At 55.7% G+C, this 20,012-nt stretch overlaps 4 protein-coding genes across 4 annotated transcripts; 3 read left to right on the top strand and 1 right to left on the bottom strand.

Annotated features, from left to right (window-relative positions):
- Nucleotides 1–2,708: 2,708 nt before the first annotated feature.
- Nucleotides 2,709–7,051, bottom strand: B0H18DRAFT_1127164 (uncharacterized protein; the record flags this gene model as incomplete). Its single annotated transcript, XM_048035262.1, has 9 exons — nt 2,709–3,218; nt 3,273–3,400; nt 3,464–3,677; nt 3,747–3,885; nt 4,502–4,800; nt 4,859–6,093; nt 6,150–6,381; nt 6,436–6,839; nt 6,880–7,051. 9 exons carry the CDS (start codon nt 7,049–7,051, stop codon nt 2,709–2,711), a joined length of 3,333 nt encoding a protein of 1,110 aa, XP_047885451.1.
- A 485-nt stretch (nt 7,052–7,536) lies between these two features.
- Nucleotides 7,537–9,419, top strand: B0H18DRAFT_1127163 (uncharacterized protein; the record flags this gene model as incomplete). The annotated part of the gene is made up of 7 exons (XM_048035261.1): nt 7,537–7,806; nt 7,861–8,478; nt 8,542–8,751; nt 8,804–8,956; nt 9,016–9,102; nt 9,157–9,176; nt 9,230–9,419. 7 exons carry the CDS (start codon nt 7,537–7,539, stop codon nt 9,417–9,419), a joined length of 1,548 nt encoding a protein of 515 aa, XP_047885450.1.
- A 1,059-nt stretch (nt 9,420–10,478) lies between these two features.
- Nucleotides 10,479–12,738, top strand: B0H18DRAFT_961052 (uncharacterized protein; the record flags this gene model as incomplete). Its single annotated transcript, XM_048043023.1, has 5 exons — nt 10,479–10,513; nt 10,556–11,461; nt 11,522–11,849; nt 11,888–12,351; nt 12,516–12,738. 5 exons carry the CDS (start codon nt 10,479–10,481, stop codon nt 12,736–12,738), a joined length of 1,956 nt encoding a protein of 651 aa, XP_047885449.1.
- Nucleotides 12,739–14,862: 2,124 nt separating this feature from the next.
- On the top strand, nt 14,863–18,083 carry B0H18DRAFT_1127161 (uncharacterized protein; the record flags this gene model as incomplete). Its single annotated transcript, XM_048035260.1, has 3 exons — nt 14,863–15,777; nt 15,850–16,753; nt 16,981–18,083. 3 exons carry the CDS (start codon nt 14,863–14,865, stop codon nt 18,081–18,083), a joined length of 2,922 nt encoding a protein of 973 aa, XP_047885448.1.
- Between the last annotated feature and the right edge of the window lie 1,929 nt (nt 18,084–20,012).

Raw genomic sequence — 20,012 nt, 5'->3', positions numbered from 1 at the left:
TTGAAGTGAAAGAGGTTTAGAAGGGCTTGTTAGGCCAGTGGAAGTGAAGGACAGTAGAGTGGATTGAACAGACCTATCCCAGAGGGAAGACTCTGATGCTAGGCAGGCAGAAGAGAGGAGAGATCGTTATCCATTAGGGGGAATCACCCCAGTATATATACATGTCTGGGACTGATCACATGCTACATCAGTAAGCAGATCAGTAATCACTAAGTCCGAGTTTTAGGGAAATGAGTAAGCCTTAACTCCAGAGATAGGGATATGAATAAGTGTCCATGTGATCAAGGAATGTACTGGAAGGGAGTGGAACATGCCGGAAGGGAGTGGAATGATCCAGAATAAGTCTGGAACAGTGTAGATCGGTCTGGAGCGAGTCACAAGATGAGTCCAGACAGAGTCCATCAAAAGAATGTATGTAATACTACATCGCAGAACACAAGTCCATATATGTACGTAACTGATAAGATAAGATAACACTGGAAAGTCGGAAGTTCAACACTCCCACTTGTTCAAGATGTCAAGTATCTCATCATGCCAACTGAAGACCTGAATTTCTCAATTCCACTGAATGGAACATTCTTGGTCAAGGCATCAGCAAGTTGGTCTTCACTTGCAACGTAGTAGATCTCCATTTCTCCATGTTCGTAGAACTCCCGAATATAGTGATAACGGATTTCTATATGCTTGGTGTGGCGATCCACAGCAGGGTTCACCGCAAGGAAAATGTTGCCTTGGTTGTCAAGACAAAGCAGAGTTGGATGAGACATATTATCTCCCAGTTCTTCTCCAAAATGACGTAGCCACGCCATCTGACGACAGCAGTCAGAGCTGGCCTTATACTCTGCTTCAGTTGAAGACAAAGATACCGTCGGTTGATGTCTTGACACCCAAGAAACGACACAATTGGCCATAAGGAAAGTAAAGCCACTTGTAGAGTGCCTATCATTGCGATCTTCACCCCAGTCAGAGTCTGAATAGGCAATCAGACCAGAATTCGAGCCTCCGTCATAACAGAGAGCAAGTTCCTTAGTCCCTTGAAGATATCTTAGGACATAGTAGGCTAACCGCATATGCTCTTTGGATGGGTTTGAAGAATACTTTGCCAGACGTGTGACCGCGAAAGAAATGTCTGGACGAGTACCGAGCATAGCATACATGATGCTGCCAATAATGCTCTGGTAGCGGGTACGGAAAACCTCAGATGCAGTGTCTGGATTCTTCTCTAGGTCTGCTCCAGCGGGAAGAGGTGTCCGTGCAGGCTTGCAGTTGGACATCTGAAACAAAACTGACTCAATATAGTCTTCCTGATCAACGTAGATGAGACGTGTAGTACGCTCTCGACGTATTCTAAGACCAAGGAATCACTGAACAGCACCCAGATCTGTCATCTGATAATCTAAGGACAACTTCTGCTTGATGTTGTCGATAAACAATTTCGAGTCACCCATGATGAGCAAGTCGTCGACATACAATATGATTAGGCAGGTGTGTCCATCAGAGTCCCGGGAGAAGACATAAATTCCAGCATCCGAATAAGTCCATTTAAACCCTAAGTCTAGGAGAGACTTGTGGATCTTAGCATTCCATTGACGAGAAGCTTGCTTTAATCCATAAATTGCCTTCTTGGGAAGACAGACAAAGTTCTCCTTGCCAGGTACAACCCATCCTTCGGGTTGTTCCATGTAGATTTCCTCGTCAAGGTCACCGTTAAGGAATGCCATCTTGACATCCATAGACTCTATCTCCCAATCTTCAAGGGCTGCATGTGCCAACAAGTAGCGTACAGATTCAAACCATGCAACCGGAGAGAAAGTCTCAGTATAATCTTGACCCCATACTTGGGTAAATCCCTTTGCGACAACACGTGCTTTATAGCGACCATCATGCTTAATCGCATAAACCCAATGGCACTTGACAACCTTCCGGTTTTTAGGCCATGGAACTAGAACCCAAGTCTTATTGTCCATGAGTGACTTGTACTCAGAACCTTCAGCAGTGAGCCATTTATCATGGTCGTGAGATTCCATGGCTTCCTTATGACTTTGGGGAAGACCATGGTTCGCTTCCGCCAGCATCCGTATAAATTGAGCAGTTTCAGCCTCAGGTTGTTGACGGCCTTGACTATCAGTACGACGGTCAATACTTGCTGGTGGCTCGTCACCATAGGCATTGTCTCTATTCCTCTGAGGGTTCTGTCCAGCACCTTGACAGTGAGGACGCTCATACTGAGGTTGCAGAGGAGCTACTGGATCAGGTTGCTGTTGCAGATTATCTCCCACTGGCTCCTGATGTTCTTCAGGTTCATGTTCCGGCGGGACAGGAACAGCATCAGGAAACGCCTGAGTCTCCATAAGGGGACGGTTTCTCCATCGTTCCAAAAGGGAACGAGCGCAAACACGTGGCTCACCCCACCCTCCCGTGGAGATCAAGGCTCGGAGAGGAGGGCCGATGTGCGCCATTTAGCACGTGGAGACTTTGTCTCCTTGCGGAGAAACAGTCTCCGTGGAGCACCCTCGAGAGCGACATGCTCATCAGAGGGCCTTGTGGTACACGAGTTGCAATATGAGGGCATGCAGAGCCGACACTCACTCTGTCGGGCTGAGAAAACATTATATAGACTGTTTGAAAATACAGGAATGCTACGAACTAGCATCCGTGAACAGTATATACGGCTCTCATGCTATAACACGAGCGAAGGTGTCGACACCTCACTCGGACTTCAGAGCACCGCCAGGCCCCGACGTCAGCAGATGTCGTTGGTAAATCTTCTGAGCTCGCTGCTGGCGTCTACTCTTCGGCGTGCGATGTACGGCAGTGGTGCGATGGTTGTCCTGTCGGAGGATGGGACTGGCTGACAAAGGTTCGTGTTTCGGAGAAGGATCACGATTCGGCGGCGGGTTGTGTTTCGGGGATGCGTCGTGTTCCGGAGTCGCGTCGTGTTTCGGAGAGCTTCCAAACTCAAAGAGTCCTAGTGACCGCCACTGGTGTGCCGCCCGTGGCTCACGTTTGTAGCGCGAGCCAGCGACGACAGAGGGGCCGGCTTGTGAGTCGTGTTTTGAAGAGTGGGCTGTGGAGTACTTCGGCATGTGGAGTGCGTCGCGAGAGCTTGTACCAAGTAGCAGACAAGGACTTGCTGGTGGTGAGGAATCGTGCTCGGGTGAGCCGAAGTCGAAGATCCCAGGGAATGGCGAGGGTTCTCTCTGCCGGCCTGGAGTTGCCTGTATTGAACTCTTTAGTACACCAGCAGGCCATACAAGAAGCCAATTACTCACCCACTGGTCCAATCTGTCTCGCAGAAGCCTACTCCGAGTCGGAGTGGGAGACTTGTGCACCCACTTGGCTCGCTGTCCACTACGATCTCCCTCCCAGTTGACCGCACCTCCTAATGCCTCGCGTGACGCTGCACCAGCGCCGCTCAATCCATCAGGATGAGCAGGAGGCCATAGAGGTAATGAACACTGACCTTCATCCTCGATTAGTGAGTCATCGACGACCGGAGGAGGTCTAAGAGGGGTTGGCGGCAGCGCGATAAATGGGTCGTCTTCAGGCTTAACAGTTGCAGAGTCATTGCCTGCAATTGGTTGTGGGCTTTCCCTCTCAGGAGTGCGGTTGACGGCAAGATCAGCTGAGGGGAGTATGTGAGGATTATGATGGCAGTCAGAGTGAAGGTGGATGGTCTGTCAAGAGGTGTGCCGTGCATGGCCTGTCAGTCGGAGTCAACAACTGCAATGAATAGAACCACGCACGATATTTAGTGGGCCCGGCCCACTCGGTTTGATGAGAAGCTTGATAGTGTTAAGGTCTGAACAGGCCAGCTGTTCGATGGAACAATGAGGCGAGAGAGAGGGCATGAGAGTGCAGAGCAACTCGCACGCGAGACGCCTCCTGGGCGCTCGCTGTGAGCTAGCACTAGCATGACCAGGACACCGCTACACATTCATGGCGCACAATATTAATGGGGCATCGAGAAAGACATTCCATTGCAGACAATGTCAATGATGAACAATGTCCCTCGTACATATGACCAGATTACGAATTACAAAGGATGGGTGCGAGTGAATTTGAACATATGGTGGTCCGAAAACACGTTGAAAAAAAAGTCCTCACATTCCTCCAGTACCGTCTCCGATGCCCATCCACGTTCAATATCCTCCCCACAATCAGCCACCAAATGGCAGCTCCGAAGAATGGACTTGAGAGGGATGACCAGCGACTTCCGCTGCATGTTCTCGTGACTTCGCGAGACTGTGAACAGCCGGCTATACTGCTCGGGTCGATCCTCAAACGGTGTGAACAGCTCAATGTATGCGAGGTGTGATTGCTCTTCATTTGGATGAAGGCGAAGGTGCTGTAGATGCGGCGGCAAAGAGAAGATAACGCGCACTTGCGCAACACGATAATCTGACATGCAGTAGATTAATAGGCATTCACCGTGAGAGGTTCATTCTACTACGTACGTTCGAGACTCGTTGAGAATGATGGTTCGCCTTGCGGTGCGTACAAGACTGTGTCATAGTACGCAGACTGTGTTCCCTTGGCCGGGCGAGCATACACGCGGTCCAGGAAGCGGTCATTGTTGACTTGATGCAGCGATGGTAGTGTACGTTTGAATTGCGGGAAGACAGCATATTCGGACTCGAGCAGTGCAAGCATGTTTCGTGAGGCAGAAGGACATTCACTGAGAAGGAAACGTGAGAGGGCGTCCTCGAACCGAGTCGCGGCGAACATCTCAGTGATGTTGGCGCCGGACATGTAGCCTAATCCCGGCGTGCGGCTTATGTGGTATTCCAAATTGCCACTCTATACGCCCAGAGTCAGTGCGTATTTCACTATCTGTATTGGATTGAACAAGACTCACGATTGCACGCTCTTCTGGCTGTACCCGCCATTCGTTGTCCTCGCTGCTCAACACCGCTGGCTCGGATAGCATAGTTTCATCTTCCTCCAGCTTCACCACGACTCGAACTTCAGTAGCCCGCATTGAGGGCCCCGGATCAACGTCCATCTGGTCATGCAGCGACTCGGACCGACCCCCGCCATTGGGACTTTCATCAAGACCACTGGCATCTTCACTGTCTGAGGAGAACTCGTCAGAATACGAGTCCTCCTCGTCATCGGGAGGGCTGAAGTGCGGTGCTGCCGGTGTCGGATTTGCAGGGTTCTTGCCTTCAAGCCATCGTAGGAATGACTGGTGCGTCTTGACCTTCTCACGCCGGGTAAGCCATGTCACCATCTGCCGCAGGTACTCTCGCCGATTACTCACCCTGTAGCCCTGTTTTGCGTAATCAATATGAAGGCGCTCGAAAATGTCGGTGCTGAACCCATCGCACGACCCAACAGCGACGATACTTGGTATGTAGTGATCCAACCAGTGAATCTTCGCAATGTTGAAGTGCTGACGGATTCCAAGGTCGACGAACACCTGCTTGTGGGCGTGGAACGCGACCAGTGCTGAACGCATCTCCTCCAACGTCGACGTAGTATGGGCCGGGTAGTGAGCGAGATATATGAAGTCCAGGAGATCTCGCGCGGCGGCTCGAATCCGTGGTTCCAAGTAACGCATGCTAGCTATGACGGCCACGAAGACCTTCTCCATTTGACGATACTCAATTCCTGTCCATTTCTGGACGGTGGATATGCCCTTCTTGAACACTCGGAGGCCGTGGTATGGAGGGACACGCGCCATACGCGCGTCCGTCTGCGCGACGTTTCCGTGCGTCGACCATTTGACAAAATGATCTTTGAAAACACCTTTATGCAGCTGATGTAGGAGGTCGGGAGTGATGCAGCCGAAAACGTTTGTATATGGCAGATCGGACCAGAAGGGCTCGGGAACCTCACGAAGGCCCTGCTCCTCAAATGTTTCATCGGCATGGGGGTTCCTCAGGGCAGCAAGTGTCTCCTGTGGATCACGATAGAGTGTGTTGAGTAGCTCGCCTCGATCCGTAGGTTTGACGAGGCAGGTAGGACATCGGTTCTCTTTGCAGCAGCAGATCAAACACTGCTTGGGATAGTCCGCTACGTACGCCGCCATGATAGGATACACATGATGAATGTAGCCGTCGGCGCAGCACATCTGGCGGCCATGGGTACCTGCGTCGATGAGTGGCTCCAATAACTTGCGCATAGCATAGTGGAAAAGCCGGTACCCGGGCCCTGCAGTGACCGTTCTGTGGGGGAGAAGCAGGATAGTTTCGCCACAGGTAGGTAGCCAAGCAAGACTGCGGCTCGCTCGGATGGTTTCCGGCGAACATCCTTGGAGATATTGCCGATGGTGAGATACACCGGCCACGCCTGCTTGTCACCACTGAACGTCGACAGATGCGTCTTGTCAGATGAAAGGATAACGGGCGCGATTGTAGCACCCTTGGGAAGCAGTGACTTACAGCGACTGTGAGTCGACATTGATCCATATTTCGGACAACTGAAGCTCACCTGAAGTCGCCACATCCACTCGCCTGTAGGTATGTCCTCATAAAACTGGATCTCCGGTGCATCTGGACCATCTCGCTCGAATACGACTTGTGTCGGCTCGAATGAACTCTTCCCCTCAAAGTGTGGGTCACCAGCTAGATCCGCAACAACTGCAACAGGATCTCGTGCCCATAGGTCAAGGACTTCAGACATCTTCTTGCCGGTTGCATCGACTTGGTTGCCCTCGACTGTAATCTCGACAAGTTTCCAGTCTGCCGAAGGTCCGGGAAGAGAATCCACCGTGCGCAGGAAAGTCTTGTTGTCATGGAATGAAGCATATTTCGTGTGGTCTGCCTCCCGGAACTTCAAGATAAGTTCAGAACTGATCTCTCGGTTGAATAAAGGTGTTTGCTCACCAGACTTCCCTTTAGGAGTTTGTCGGTCGCGCGCGCTGCGATAGATTACTCTTGATGATCCACTCGCAAAGCTCCCATTCCTCTGGTCCTGCAAACGGGTACCACGGCTGCTGCTTTTTTGCGATCTGTTGCAAGCGGCGTAACTCGAAAACAGTGGGGTGTGCGTTGCCCTTCTGACCGGCGCCAGGAATGCGTCGATAAAGCTGTTTTGGCCCTGACATGGGAATCGAGCTGTCAATCCAAGTAAGGTTTGTGTCAATGAATCGAACTTGAAATGATACGTACTGATTTGTGGGCAGCCTTCCGTCAAGCAGAGCGAGCAAAGAGATGATCAGCGAGACTGCAATGGGTAAGTGAACAATTCGGCAATGACCGTAGCAGCCGTTACCGCTGCGTGACTCACTGGCTCAAGACTCAGCAACCTTTCAATAGTCCCTGGACTCCCCTCCTTTCTCTTGCAGCCGGCAGTGCTGAGCACTGCAAATGCCGACGCGGGGCCGTCCGGATGCTCCTCGAATTCACAATGCATCACCGGTGGAAGCTGTACCAACTCTGCTGGCATCAGACTTTCAAGCACAAGATCCTCGGCCAAGTCGCGCACGTCCAATACGTGCAACTGCACATTCGGACCCAGGCAAGTAGTTTTGCACCTTAGTTGGGTTGATAGGCATTGACTCCGAGGCTACATACAGAATTGATGCATCGCATGGCAGGTGAACGGACTCTTCAAGTAGCACAGGACAGCACGACACTCCGGCGTGACACTAGCCCACGAGCTCTCGATGATGTCTGGCCCGGGGATATGGAGGCAACTCGTGCCGACCTCGATCGCGAGAGGGGCCTCAACTCAGATGATGAAGACTACGTGGAGCAGCGTCCACGGCAGAGGCGTGAAAATGGTTCGGCAGCAGGCACTTCTTCAAATTTTGCCGCAGCATCACAAGGGCCTACTCAAGAACTGAACGCCTCGACAGTAGTAAGTCATCTCATGTAAGACGTGGCGGTTTTCTGGTTGATGACCTCACTGCAGTTCTCATCGACAACACAGACCTTCACTCCTTCAACAACTCCACGACGGCTGGCTGTCAACCCCGGTATCCGGCAACACTCAATTCCTGTTCCTTCGACACCCGCTGCACCGACTCTGAGTCAGGTCCAGTCCCTCCTACCCGAAATCCCACCCGAAGTTTTACAACTGCTTAGGAGGCAGTCGACAACGCCATCTCTGACACCACAGACTCAGGCGTTGTCATTGGTGGGACACCAGCGGCCTATTTCATCGACATCCGCAGACGGTGCACCTCAACTCGAAGTTCACCCGAGCGATGCTACCCATGAGCAAGCAACGGTGACACCGTCTTCAAAACGAGCTGCCTGTGATGAGGACGACACTGCATACCGCAGAAAAGCAAAGAAAGCCAAATACAACGTGTCACGGCCTGCCCATAGCCATTACCGCGATGATCAACGGCTCTCATGTATCCTACGTTGTGCCGCCACCATGCTCCAAGTACACTTCTCTACGGTGAACCCCTTCCCTTCCCCGCGTGATCTTGACATCGTAGTGGCGCAGAAGTTCACCGCTGCCGTCGTCGAGCAGGGAATCCCGGCATCTACCTATGTAATGACCGTTGAGCATGCGAAATTGGTACGTACTTACTTCACATGAATCTCGTACAATTAAGCATACTGATATACTGAAATATGACAGCTCGGAAAGGAAGAGTCGAACATACGGTCACACATCAAGCAGGCGATCATGGCCGGGCTCGTCGACAAGTACCGGTTGCACGGTACGCCACGGAATGCCAGCGAGAAGGAGGCAAACAAGGCCCGTGTTGCATTCTTGCTCCACGGCAAGTACGCAAACACGGCCCCATTGGACCCACGCCGAGGGACTGACTGTCGCTTCCACTGTCTGGTAAGTCATTAATTTCTATTCGAGCAAGTACCACAGCTGACACCAATACGAGGACCCGGAGACTGCGCGTGGACGTTTCCGCCATCCGATCATTTCATATGTGATCGACAAGGTCTGGTTTCTACACCGTAACTCACTCGGCCCCCTCTATGCGTCCGACTTCAAGCCGATTCCGCATGCGATCATCGCTAATATCTGCACGGGTGTATGTGAACAGTTTGGCACAGGGATTTCCGTACTCACTTGAACTTGCTAATAATACAGGTTCGTGAATGCCTGACATTGTATGAAACGGGAGAGCGGGTTAATGGTCAGTTTGCCAAGAGCGCATGGAAGGAGTTCGACGACTACGTGTGCGTACTCAACCAGCTCAACGTTGAATGCAACTGGTGAACGTACCGTAAGTTTCTCTACACCCAGGGCCTGTAAGTCACGAACTCGAGCCGTGCACATCAGATGCTTACGATATTGCTCGTAGATCGCATGCCCGCGCCAAAGCTGACGCGCAACCGCACCAGCCCGTCATACAAGCATTATTGCCAGCAGAGGTCCAGGACGAGATGACCAACATCCGCGCAGACCTTGGTGACTTCCAGGATAGCTCTGATGTCGAGCCTGATCCGGAGGCGATGACTGTTCCGAGTCGCAGCCTGAGCCCACATACTTAGCGAAGATTAGTAGCAGTACAATCCGAGTCGGCATGTTACTTAGATGCACGCCATTCGCAATTTATGGACGACATTTGGGCGATCTACCTCCTCGATCTATCTCTCTTAAGTCTAAGTCGTGTACAGTAGACTACGCTCCACGAACACGCATAGGTCGACCACTGTCTCTTCATGGCAGCCCACGGAGACCGTTGCCTCTGTACGGAGACACGCTAGCCATGTCTAGGCCAAGGGAGCACGGCGCCTGTATATCGTGCCCTTATCTCTGTTGTCTCATTTGGCTCTCTCCGTTGCCATATGGCTTTGGCGGAGCGAAAGGCCTTTCCTGATGAGGGATAGGAATATCCTCAAAATATAAATCCTCTGAGTTGGCATCCTCAGGAGGTTCATCAAATGGCTCATCCAGGGATTTCGGATTATTGCCTAATGTTACGGATAGATAACCCATTATCTGTCCTCTAGATTAGATTATGAACTGATAGTGTACATCTCATCTTATCTCAATGTACCTAGCGATCTGACTTCCATTTTGGGAAGTAATCTACTCTTCTACCTGAACTACCACCTCGTCCAAGTGCGAACTCTTCGCGCCGTCCGAGTTAGTTCCCCTGTCCTCGGTTAGGCTCGTCGCCCCACCTAGGAACTCCCCTCGGCTTAGGCTCGTCGCCTTCGCCTTGGACCCCTCCTCGACCTGGCCCAACAGCCCGTCTAGGACTCCCTGCTTGGCCCAGCTCGTCGCTGGCAACCAAGGACCTCTCCGCGCTCCCGAATAGCAAGGCTCGTCGCCCTGCTAACGACCCTAGCAGGTACTCCTCACCTTGCTCACGACCCCGAGATCCTCCTTTCCCCCCTGGTCGCGTCGCGACCACCAACCATTAGGTTCACGAGGCAGCCCGGCCCCTGAATCTAGGGTTCCGAGCCCACGAGCCCTAACATTGGTGGACATTCAGGGGACCGGTCCACTGCCCTGTGAACACCCTTGGTCCCTCTAGGTTCTCTCGGAATTCCTTCAAAGTCGAAATCCATTCTCGAGTACTCTATCTACCACTTTCTATCCTAATGCCTTCTCCCAGCTGGCTGGCCTGCTCCGAATGGTGAGCACTATCACCAATTCGGGCCCCTGTGCCAGCTCACAGCTCGTGCGCCTACAGCGCCCACCTCTACGCCTCGGCGATCGAGCCTCGAGGCTCCCAACCACCTCCAATCGCCACCTGCAGCCCAGCATCTCGAGCTGCACGGTCCGAGTCCGTTCGGAGACCCGTGGGAGTTCCGTCCCCGCGCGAGCGCCCGGACGCGTCACGCGCTGAGTCGCTCGCTCAACGTGTCGACCTCGCCCCTCCACCCTTCTCGCGCCCCGACTCTCCCGCTGCCCTCCGAACCACTCCCGCGGGCAGCCTGCAACATGAGTACCGAGCCGAGCGAACTCTTCGCTCGCTCGGTACAAGTGGCTGCCTCGCCGCCAACGGCTCAAGGCCAGAGGTCGAGCAACCGCGCGTCCGTCCTCTGCGCGACAGCAAGACCGACACGTCGATGCGCACGCCAAGGCCCCGACAGGAGGTGCCACCCATGGTGCGGCCGACCAACGCGCAGCCCGCCTGCAAGCCCAACGACCAGGCCATCCCGACGCGCGTGAGGGCAAGCACGCAGGCCTCGCAGACAAACAGCGCGTCTCGCGCCTGCAAGCCAGCTCCGCTAGACGCGTCGACGCGCGCAGCCAATCACACGGAGGATGCGCAGACCTGCGCTCGAACGCAGCACTGCGATGGAACAAGCAAGGAGGCCGACGGGAGAGTCAGGACGACTCTGATGAGTACACCCTTCCGTCCCCCATCGTCCTCTCCTCTCCTCCCTCGCATTGCGCCTCCACACCCGCATTCCACGCCTCCACCAGCTAACACCGTGCCGACTTCCTCGCTCTGCGTCTGCCTGCTCGCTTCACGGTCCTCGAGGTCTGGACTCTCCGCCAGTACCTCGCTGTCCCCTTTGCACTTTGGTTCTCTCACTGCCCACGACTCCACCCGCACGGGCGACCCTCCAGACAAGTATTGAGCCGAGTGGAACGTCCGCTCGCTCGATAACAGTGGTCGTCCCGCCGTCGTCAGCTCAAGGCCCGAAGCCGTGCAACCTCGCGCTCGACCTCAGCGTGATGGCGAGTCCGACGCGCCAACGCGTACGCCAAAGCACCGACTGGGAGCCCAGTCCACAGCGTGGACGTCCGATGCACCCATGCATCCATCCGTGTCACGCCCGCACCCTACGCATCTGGCCTCGTCCCACTCGCCTCCGTCCCCAATCCCGTCCGACTCGCCGCCGTTTGCACCCCCGCGCCCTGTCAGCCCTCCCCGGTTCGACTCGTGCCTCAGCGACCCCACGGCCTTCAAGATCGCTCGTGCAGACGGCCTGCAGGGCAAAGAACGGGTCGTGCGGATCGTCCGCGCACCCGCGAGTCATCTCGCCACATTATTTAGTGTGTCTTACACGTTCCGAACGTTAAAACCGGAGTGAGATTTGCCCGTTTCGAACGTGGCGGCCGGCGCCGGCCGGAGGGGTCCGGGTCCACGTTGCAGATGTGGAGGTTGCAGATGTGGACGTTGCCAGTGATCCGGCCGGAGATCATGCCAGCCGGTTCAGCCTTGTCCCCAATGTTGCGGCCGGCCCTGCCCTCCTCAAATACCACCTCCAATGTTGCGGCCGGGCTGTTTTCACCAGACGTTGCAACGCTCCGGCCGGAGCGCGTGCCAGCCCACCCCCCACTGCTCAACGCTCCGGCCGGAGTGCATGCCAGCCCCGCCCCCCCTCCTCAATGTTGCGGCCAGCCTGTTTTCACCAGACGTTGCAACGCTCCGGCCGGACTACACCCCGGCCGCCCCCCCCCACTTCTGAATGATCCGCCGGCCTCTTTCACCCAACGTTGCAATGCTCCGGCCGGAGGGTATGCCGGCCGGTCATCCCTTGTTCCCAACGTTGCGGCCGGAGCAGGCAGAATTCAAAGCGGCCAGGCAGTCCACGCTGCAAACAGTCCGGCCGGTCAATAGATATGGCATTGCAAACGAGCCGGCCGGCCTCAGGCCCTACCACTACAAATGGTCCGGCCAGACTTTTTGCCGGCCGAAAACACAATGTCTTGGGCCGAGGGTACAGCCAAAACTCGGCCAAAGCAGCCAGACATTTTGCCGGCCAAGCTTTTGCTTCACCGACCAGGCAAGCATTGTCTCGGGCCAAAAAGTTGACCATTTTCTCGGGCCGAAGATTTGAGTACTGCCTCGGGCCGAAGAGTTGGGCATTTTCTCGGGCCGAAGATTTGGCCGAAGCTCGGTGAAAACAGCCGGGCTGTCAGATTGCCATATAAGGAAATTTGGTATTGACTGGTAGTACTTCATTGATAGACTATAGTATCAATTCCCTAGTGACCAAAGATGTCTAGTTAGGCCAGGATGTGCAAAACAAGATTTACTCAGAGGCTTCTTTGCACAGCAAGTTAATCAATTTTGAAGCCAGTTTTCTTTTCCCACACTGTTTGACTATCTAGGATGTGTTGTTTCAATGCATAGAGTATATCCCCAACAGGAATAGTCTTATTCTTTGAAGCTGAATGCAGAACATGAGATAAGGGGCATACAGATATGGTACCATGCTGAACAATGTTGACTCCTGCAGCCAATGTACATTCAAAACAATGTTTCACCATCTAGAATAGTTCATTTCCTCACAAGGACTCAGTTCTCCAAAGGAATAGTCTTATTCACACAAGCTGAATGTGGTACAGAGTTAAGGGGATCATGCACTCCGGCCGGACCATCTCCTATGAGGATGAGGATTGGCCGGCCGGACTGTTACCAATGTAAATGTTTCTGTGGCAAGTGCAATGTGCATGCTGGTACAACATTTCAGTGTGACACCCAGACAGACAATAATCCAAAGTATGTCTCTCACAATATAATGCATATTCACCTTATCTTCATCCCCGAGTTCAGCTTAAAGAATAAGACTATTCCTTTGGGAGACTTGCTTGTTGCATTGAAATGTGCTACTCTAGATTGTGGAACATTGTGGGGAAAGCATATTGGCTTCAGGAAGTGAACACAGTATGACATGTATACCCATACACCCTTGCCTTAACTCTGTACTACATTCAGCTTATGTGAATAAGACTGTTCCTTTGGAGGATTCACTCCCTATGGGTAAATGAACCATCAGAGGTTGTGAAACAGTGTTTTGAATGTACATTGGCTGCAGGAGTCAACATTGTTCAGCATGGTACCATATCTGTATGCCCCTTATCTCATGTTCTGCATTCAGCTTCAAAGAATAAGACTATTCCTGTTGGGGATATACTCTATGCATTGAAACAACACATCCTAGATAGTCAAACAGTGTGGGAAAAGAAAACTGGCTTCAAAAATTGATTAACTTGCTGTGCAAAGAAGCCTCTGAGTAAATCTTGTTTTGCACATCCTGGCCTAACTAGACATCTTTGGTCACTAGGGAATTGATACTATAGTCTATCAATGAAGTACTACCAGTCAATACCAAATTTCCTTATATGGCAATCTGACAGCCCGGCTGTTTTCACCGAGCTTCGGCCAAATCTTCGGCCCGAGAAAATGCCCAACTCTTCGGCCCGAGGCAGTACTCAAATCTTCGGCCCGAGAAAATGGTCAACTTTTTGGCCCGAGACAATGCTTGCCTGGTCGGTGAAGCAAAAGCTTGGCCGGCAAAATGTCTGGCTGCTTTGGCCGAGTTTTGGCTGTACCCTCGGCCCAAGACATTGTGTTTTCGGCCGGCAAAAAGTCTGGCCGGACCATTTGTAGTGGTAGGGCCTGAGGCCGGCCGGCTCGTTTGCAATGCCATATCTATTGACCGGCCGGACTGTTTGCAGCGTGGACTGCCTGGCCGCTTTGAATTCTGCCTGCTCCGGCCGCAACGTTGGGAACAAGGGATGACCGGCCGGCATACCCTCCGGCCGGAGCATTGCAACGTTGGGTGAAAGAGGCCGGCGGATCATTCAGAAGTGGGGGGGGCGGCCGGGGTGTAGTCCGGCCGGAGCGTTGCAACGTCTGGTGAAAACAGGCTGGCCGCAACATTGAGGAGGGGGGGCGGGGCTGGCATGCACTCCGGCCAGAGCATTGCAACGTACTGTGAAAACAGGCCGGGTGGATCATTGGGGACAGTATTCAGGGATGGTGAGGCCGGCCGCAACGTTGGAGACGAGGCAGAGCCGGCCGGCATGCACTCTGGCCGGATCGCTGGCAACGACAACGTCTGCAACGTGGACCCGGACCCCTCCGTCCGGCGCCGGCCGCAACGTTCGAGACGGGTGAATCTCACTCCGGTTTTAACGTTCAGAACGTTAAATCTTACTCAGTAGGCTCATCTCGCTGCAACGAAATTGACGGCAAGTACCACTGCGAGCCCGCTGCCCGACTCGCGTCCCGGACGCTCAATGGTATTCAATTCTCGCGCGGGCAGGCAGCAAGCTATACTCAACGAGGCGCGAGACCGCCTTGCGTCTCGCATTCCGCCCCCAGCTGCCGCCTCTCAGTACGAAGACTCATCAGCCCGCGCGCCGCCGGCCCACAAGTCCAACGCGGCATTGGTTGCGGTGCTCTTTGAAATGAGCATGGAGGCCGAACACCGACTGCTCGCGAGGACGAGCAACCGCGAAGGACCATCCAAGAGCCCACGCAGTACGACTCGGACGGAGATTGAGAGAGGCAGAGGGGAGAGTCGAGTCGCAGAGACTCCGGTGAGCCGGTCTATCCCTCTACCTTCTCCCTCTGCTCCTCTACACATGCATTACGTGCCCCCGTCCTCGTCCAACGCATCCACAGCCTCTCAGACTCGCGCCTACTCGCTCGCACGTCCGACAGCACCCTTCACGCGTGGTCGCCTCGCCTCGCCGATCACTCCAAGCCCGGCTACACCTCCTGGCCATGTCCCTACATCCGCGTCTAAGCTCTCACAGCACGCCCACTCGACCTCTAGCGGTACCACTCACACGGAGGGCCTGCAAGATGGGTACCGGGTAGTGCGGAACGTCCACGCACCCGGTAGCCTCTCCGTCATCTACGCCTCGACGCTTGAGGTCGAGCAAGCCCGTGGTAGCAAAGCCATCACGCCGACGCGTACGCCAGGGCACCGACACGAAGCCCAATCCTTGGCGCGGACAACCGATGCACAACGCGTCCCTGAGCCGGCGTCGCCAACTCAACACCGCACCAAGTCCGCCTCGAGCTACACGCCCTCGTCCGCACCATCTTCCGGTAGCCAGCCGTCTTCCTCGTCACTCGACCATCTTGCGACCTACAAAGTCCTGCTCGTGGACGACCCACTGGACAAGTACCAGGCCGTGTGGAACGTCCGCGCGCCTGGTACAGCAGCCAGATCCACTGACGAAGACCAAGGAGCCCACACATGACCCGCTCCCAAGCTTGTCGAGCCGGCCGTATCAATGCGCTACGAAGTGCGCACAGAGGTCGCCCAACCGTTCGCCCAGGCGAATAGTCACGAGCGGTCGAATGGAGGACAGCAGAGCTCGAACAGAGAGGTCGGCCGAGGGGAAGGACGAGTCACAGAGACTCCGACAGGCGGGTCTGCACCTCTCGGTCCGCCTGCGCTAGCGGGACTCGACCTCGCGGTCTCTTCGTCTCTCAACTCGCCCACGCCTCCCTCGCTCTCCTCGCGCCTCAACCATTTGACGGCCCTTGGAATCACTAGCGCAGACGGCCTGCAGGGCGAAGACCAGATCATGTGGAATGTCCGCGCGTCCGGTAACGACCTCACAGCCTCGGATGGCTCACCCTCATCCGGGGAGACCACGCATCCATCCACTCGACGCTCGCATCGGACGCAGGAGCCCCTATCGCGCACGTGCACGTCCCTTGACTACCCGAACCTTGACCGTTCAGTTGTCCACGAGATGTCTCGCCCGGGCGACCTCCAGGATGAGTACTGGGCCGTGTGGAACATCTGCTCGCCCAGTACCGACGCCTCCACCTCGGGCGCAGATGTCTACACAACCGCGAGCGCCGAAAATCAAGTCGCTGGCTCGCCGTCTGGCTGCAAGTCCGCCGAGCAAACAACACCAGGGCGAATCGAGGCGTGCGCAGAGGCCGCGCAACCACTCGCTAGGAGTACTAGCCATGAATACTGGAGTGGGGGGCAGCCGAGCATGAGCTCGCCAAGCAGGAAGGACAACCAAAGAGAGGGACGAGTCGAGTCGACCCCGGTGAGTTCCACCGTCAACCCGCACCCCTCTCTCCCTTCCTCTCCTCTCATCTCTCGTGCCGCGTCCTCCGACTCGTTTGATGCACCCGCCTCCTCGCTCCACCTTCGTCTGTCCGACACGCCTCCGCCCAGGGTCTTCAAGAGCAGTGGTCGACTCATTCGACCCTGCTCTCCACTCTACACGCCCACGTCCTCCCCCTTTGCCTCGGCATCCCCGCGAACCTCGGCCGTTTATCTACGCACGAGACGCCTCGCGCAGGCAACCTTCCGGACGAACACTGAGTGATGCGGGACCGCCCCGCGCTCGGCAGCCACCCTGCTACCGCCGATGCAGCGTGCGAAGAGGATTTCTCGTCCATCGCAAAGTCAAGTCGACCCAAAGGGTCGAGTGGGGGGCTACAGGACACGAGAAAGCGAGGCGAAGTGAACTCACCGTCCGTCTTCTCCCATCCACGCCCCTCGTCTCTACTCTCGCCTGTTACGCCATCACCATTCATCCCTCTTCGTCTAACCTCCACCGATCCAACGTCGCCCGACTTGCGCAGAAGCCACTCGACGACTTTCAAGATCCTCGGCGTGGACGACCCGCTGAGCGAGTACCAGGCCGTGTGGACTCCCCGAGCGCCTGGTACAGCTACCAGCTCGACGCACGAAACCGAGCAAGTCGCTCCGACGCGCGCGCTAAGGCCCGAGGACACCTCGTCAGTTGCTCAAGTAGACAACGCGTCGCCAACCTGCAAGGCCGCCTCGCAAGACGAGACGACCCTGACCGATCGCGCCGATGACCTGCAAGGGGAATACCGGGCTGAGTGGAACGTCTGCGCGCCCGGTAATCGAGTCCCCACCCTCGTCCGAGTCGCCTCAACGCACGAAGCCGGTCAACAGCCCGCCCGGCCACCGCGCGACGCCGAGTCCAGCGAGTCGACGCAGAGGCTCACGCTGTCCGGAGAAGCCCCGGCAAGCGCAAAGGTGAGCCAACACGGACTCGCAAGCGGGGGGCCACCAAGCACAGCAGGTACGGATGCAGACAGAGGGGGCAGGGGTATCGAGGACACTCGATCTCCGTCCTCGTCCGACGTGCCTGCGTCCCCACCTGCATTTCCGCCGCCTCCTCCGTCATACTCATGCAACGAGCTTGCGCCTTCGGGGCACGCTCGTCTGCCCTTGTCTTCCCCACACTCGTGTCCTACACTCGCGCCTGCTCCCGACGCGTCCACGTCCCCGCTTGGCAAATACTGGGCCGCGTGGACTCTCTGCGCGCCTGGTAGCAACTCCACGGTCGTCGTTCCATCGCTCGAGGTCAAGCCTGTCGCGCCAACTCATACATCAAGGCCCCGTGCCATATCAGCACAAGTAGCAAAGAGCGTACGCCTAAGGAGCTGGCGGATGCGAGTCGGCAGGGCAGGGATAACGGCCAAGAAGAGAGGCGAGGAGTAGCAGAGCTCGTGAGTACTCTAGCTCGTCAATCCTCGCCGTCCTCTCTCCGTATACGTTCTACGCACCCGCCTGCTCCCGACACGTCTCCGTCTCCACTGTGCGCTATCCCGCCCGCGTCGCAGCCCGCACGCAGCGCGCCGTGTTCCAGGCCCACTCCCTTGCTCGCCACACCCTCGTCCGTACCCTCGTCATCTTCGCGATCGCGTCTCACGCCCACGCTTGCGCTCGACGAGCCGTACCTCGTACGAGCACCCCTTCTCTCGTCCTCCAATCGCGAAGCAGAGCGAGATCGCCACACGCCCTCTTCCGGTACACCACCATCTCCCTCACACTTGGTCACTCGGTGACCTCAGAGGTCCCGTGTAAGGACGTCTCGCTGAGCGAATATTGGGCTGCATGGACACGCCGCACGCCTAGTACAGTAGCCAGTTCGACGAGCGAAGTCGAGCGACCATACGCGCTGCTAATGTGTGATACCGAAGTCACAGCGGCCCCAGCGCCAGTATGACAAGCCAGGAGGTTGATAGACAGGAGACGCGAGTCGATACGACCGCGGTAAGTCTTCCTATCCGTCAACCCTCCCCACCCATCCATCCTCGTCAACGCTCCGTGCCTCTGCCCTCGCCCGTCCCGCCGTCTCCGCGTCCTCCTCACGCCATTGAACCTGCACCACCGCGGTTTCCCTGCATCCCCACTGTACAACTCGGCTCTAGTGAGTCTTCGCCCGCGCCGCAGCGCTCGTGTTGCACACCCTCACCCGTACTCTCGCACGACTCGCCAATGTCTCCTCCGTCGATCTCATTCCTCGGTCTACCCTCGACTTCCGAATGCAGCGGTCGACCTGTTCAACCCTGCGTGCATATAGAGTGCGACACTGAGGTCAAACCGGCTGCGCAGACGAGCAGTGCCTCACAGGTCCTGCAAGCTTTCGTCAAGGCCACATCGCCGCGCGTGGAAGTTCACGAAGATGACCCACCGTCTTGCGGGAGGACAATCTGATGCAAGGATGGGAGTGGGGGGCCGCCCAGCATTCTAGGCCGGGAGCCTGATAGAGAGGATGGACGAGTTCACTCGACTCTCGTGAGTGCTCCCGTCCATGAAGCCCCGTCTACCTTCTCTACGCGTACGTGTCCCCTGCTCGCGCCTTCGCTCGACACGTCTGCGTCCCTTCGCAGTTCTCCCACGTATTCGCCTGCGCTTGACACACCAGCTCCTCCGCCCTGGGTTTCCGAATGCAGCGGTCGAATCCTTCGACCCTGCTCTCCACCCTCATGCTCCATGCTCCCGGCGCCGCTCGATGGACCTACGCATCCGCCTTCGTTCAGCACGCATGTGCCCTCGGCTGCGTCTCCGCCACCGCCTTTGCGCCTCAGTCTTCCCCCGGCTTTCGGAACCACTCACACGGATGGCTGGCAAGACGATATTCGGGCCGTGCGAGACTAGTGCATTGCAGGGGTACAGCTAACCCGCGCGGGTCATGGGTAGGGGTACACGCGGGTAGGGGTCCGGGTAGCCATTTCCGTACCCGTGTACCCGCTGGTTACCCGTTATGGAAAGCAGTGCCGCCAGCCTTCGGGGACTCACCACTAGGTCAGATCTGGATCTGGGGCTCTTACTCTTTACAGCGAGCCAAGTCAGGGCTCACAAGAACAAAACATGCATTATTTAAATATATACATGCTGCTGTACTAAGTAAGCCCGACTCGCCATCAGCTCCCCCGGTTACCTCGTTGTTGTCCTCCTCCCACTTCCACAGCAACTCGCAAGCTGCCTGACATGTCCACCAGCCGAATCAGCCACCGAGCCAAAAAACCGTCCGAAAAGCGCAAGGCCGCCAAGTCGCCCACGAGAAATGCAAAGGGCACAAAGAAAGCACGGCATACTGATGCCCAGCCGAGCACCAGCACGAGCAGCCGCGATCCTTCGGCC

The sequence above is a fragment of the Fomitopsis serialis genome, assembly GCF_022376445.1.
Source record: "Fomitopsis serialis strain Sig1Antser10 chromosome Unknown B0H18scaffold_237, whole genome shotgun sequence".
Taxonomy (NCBI): domain Eukaryota; kingdom Fungi; phylum Basidiomycota; class Agaricomycetes; order Polyporales; family Fomitopsidaceae; genus Fomitopsis; species Fomitopsis serialis.
Note: the sequence above shows the minus strand (reverse complement) of the source record. Positions and strands in the feature narration are given on the sequence as shown.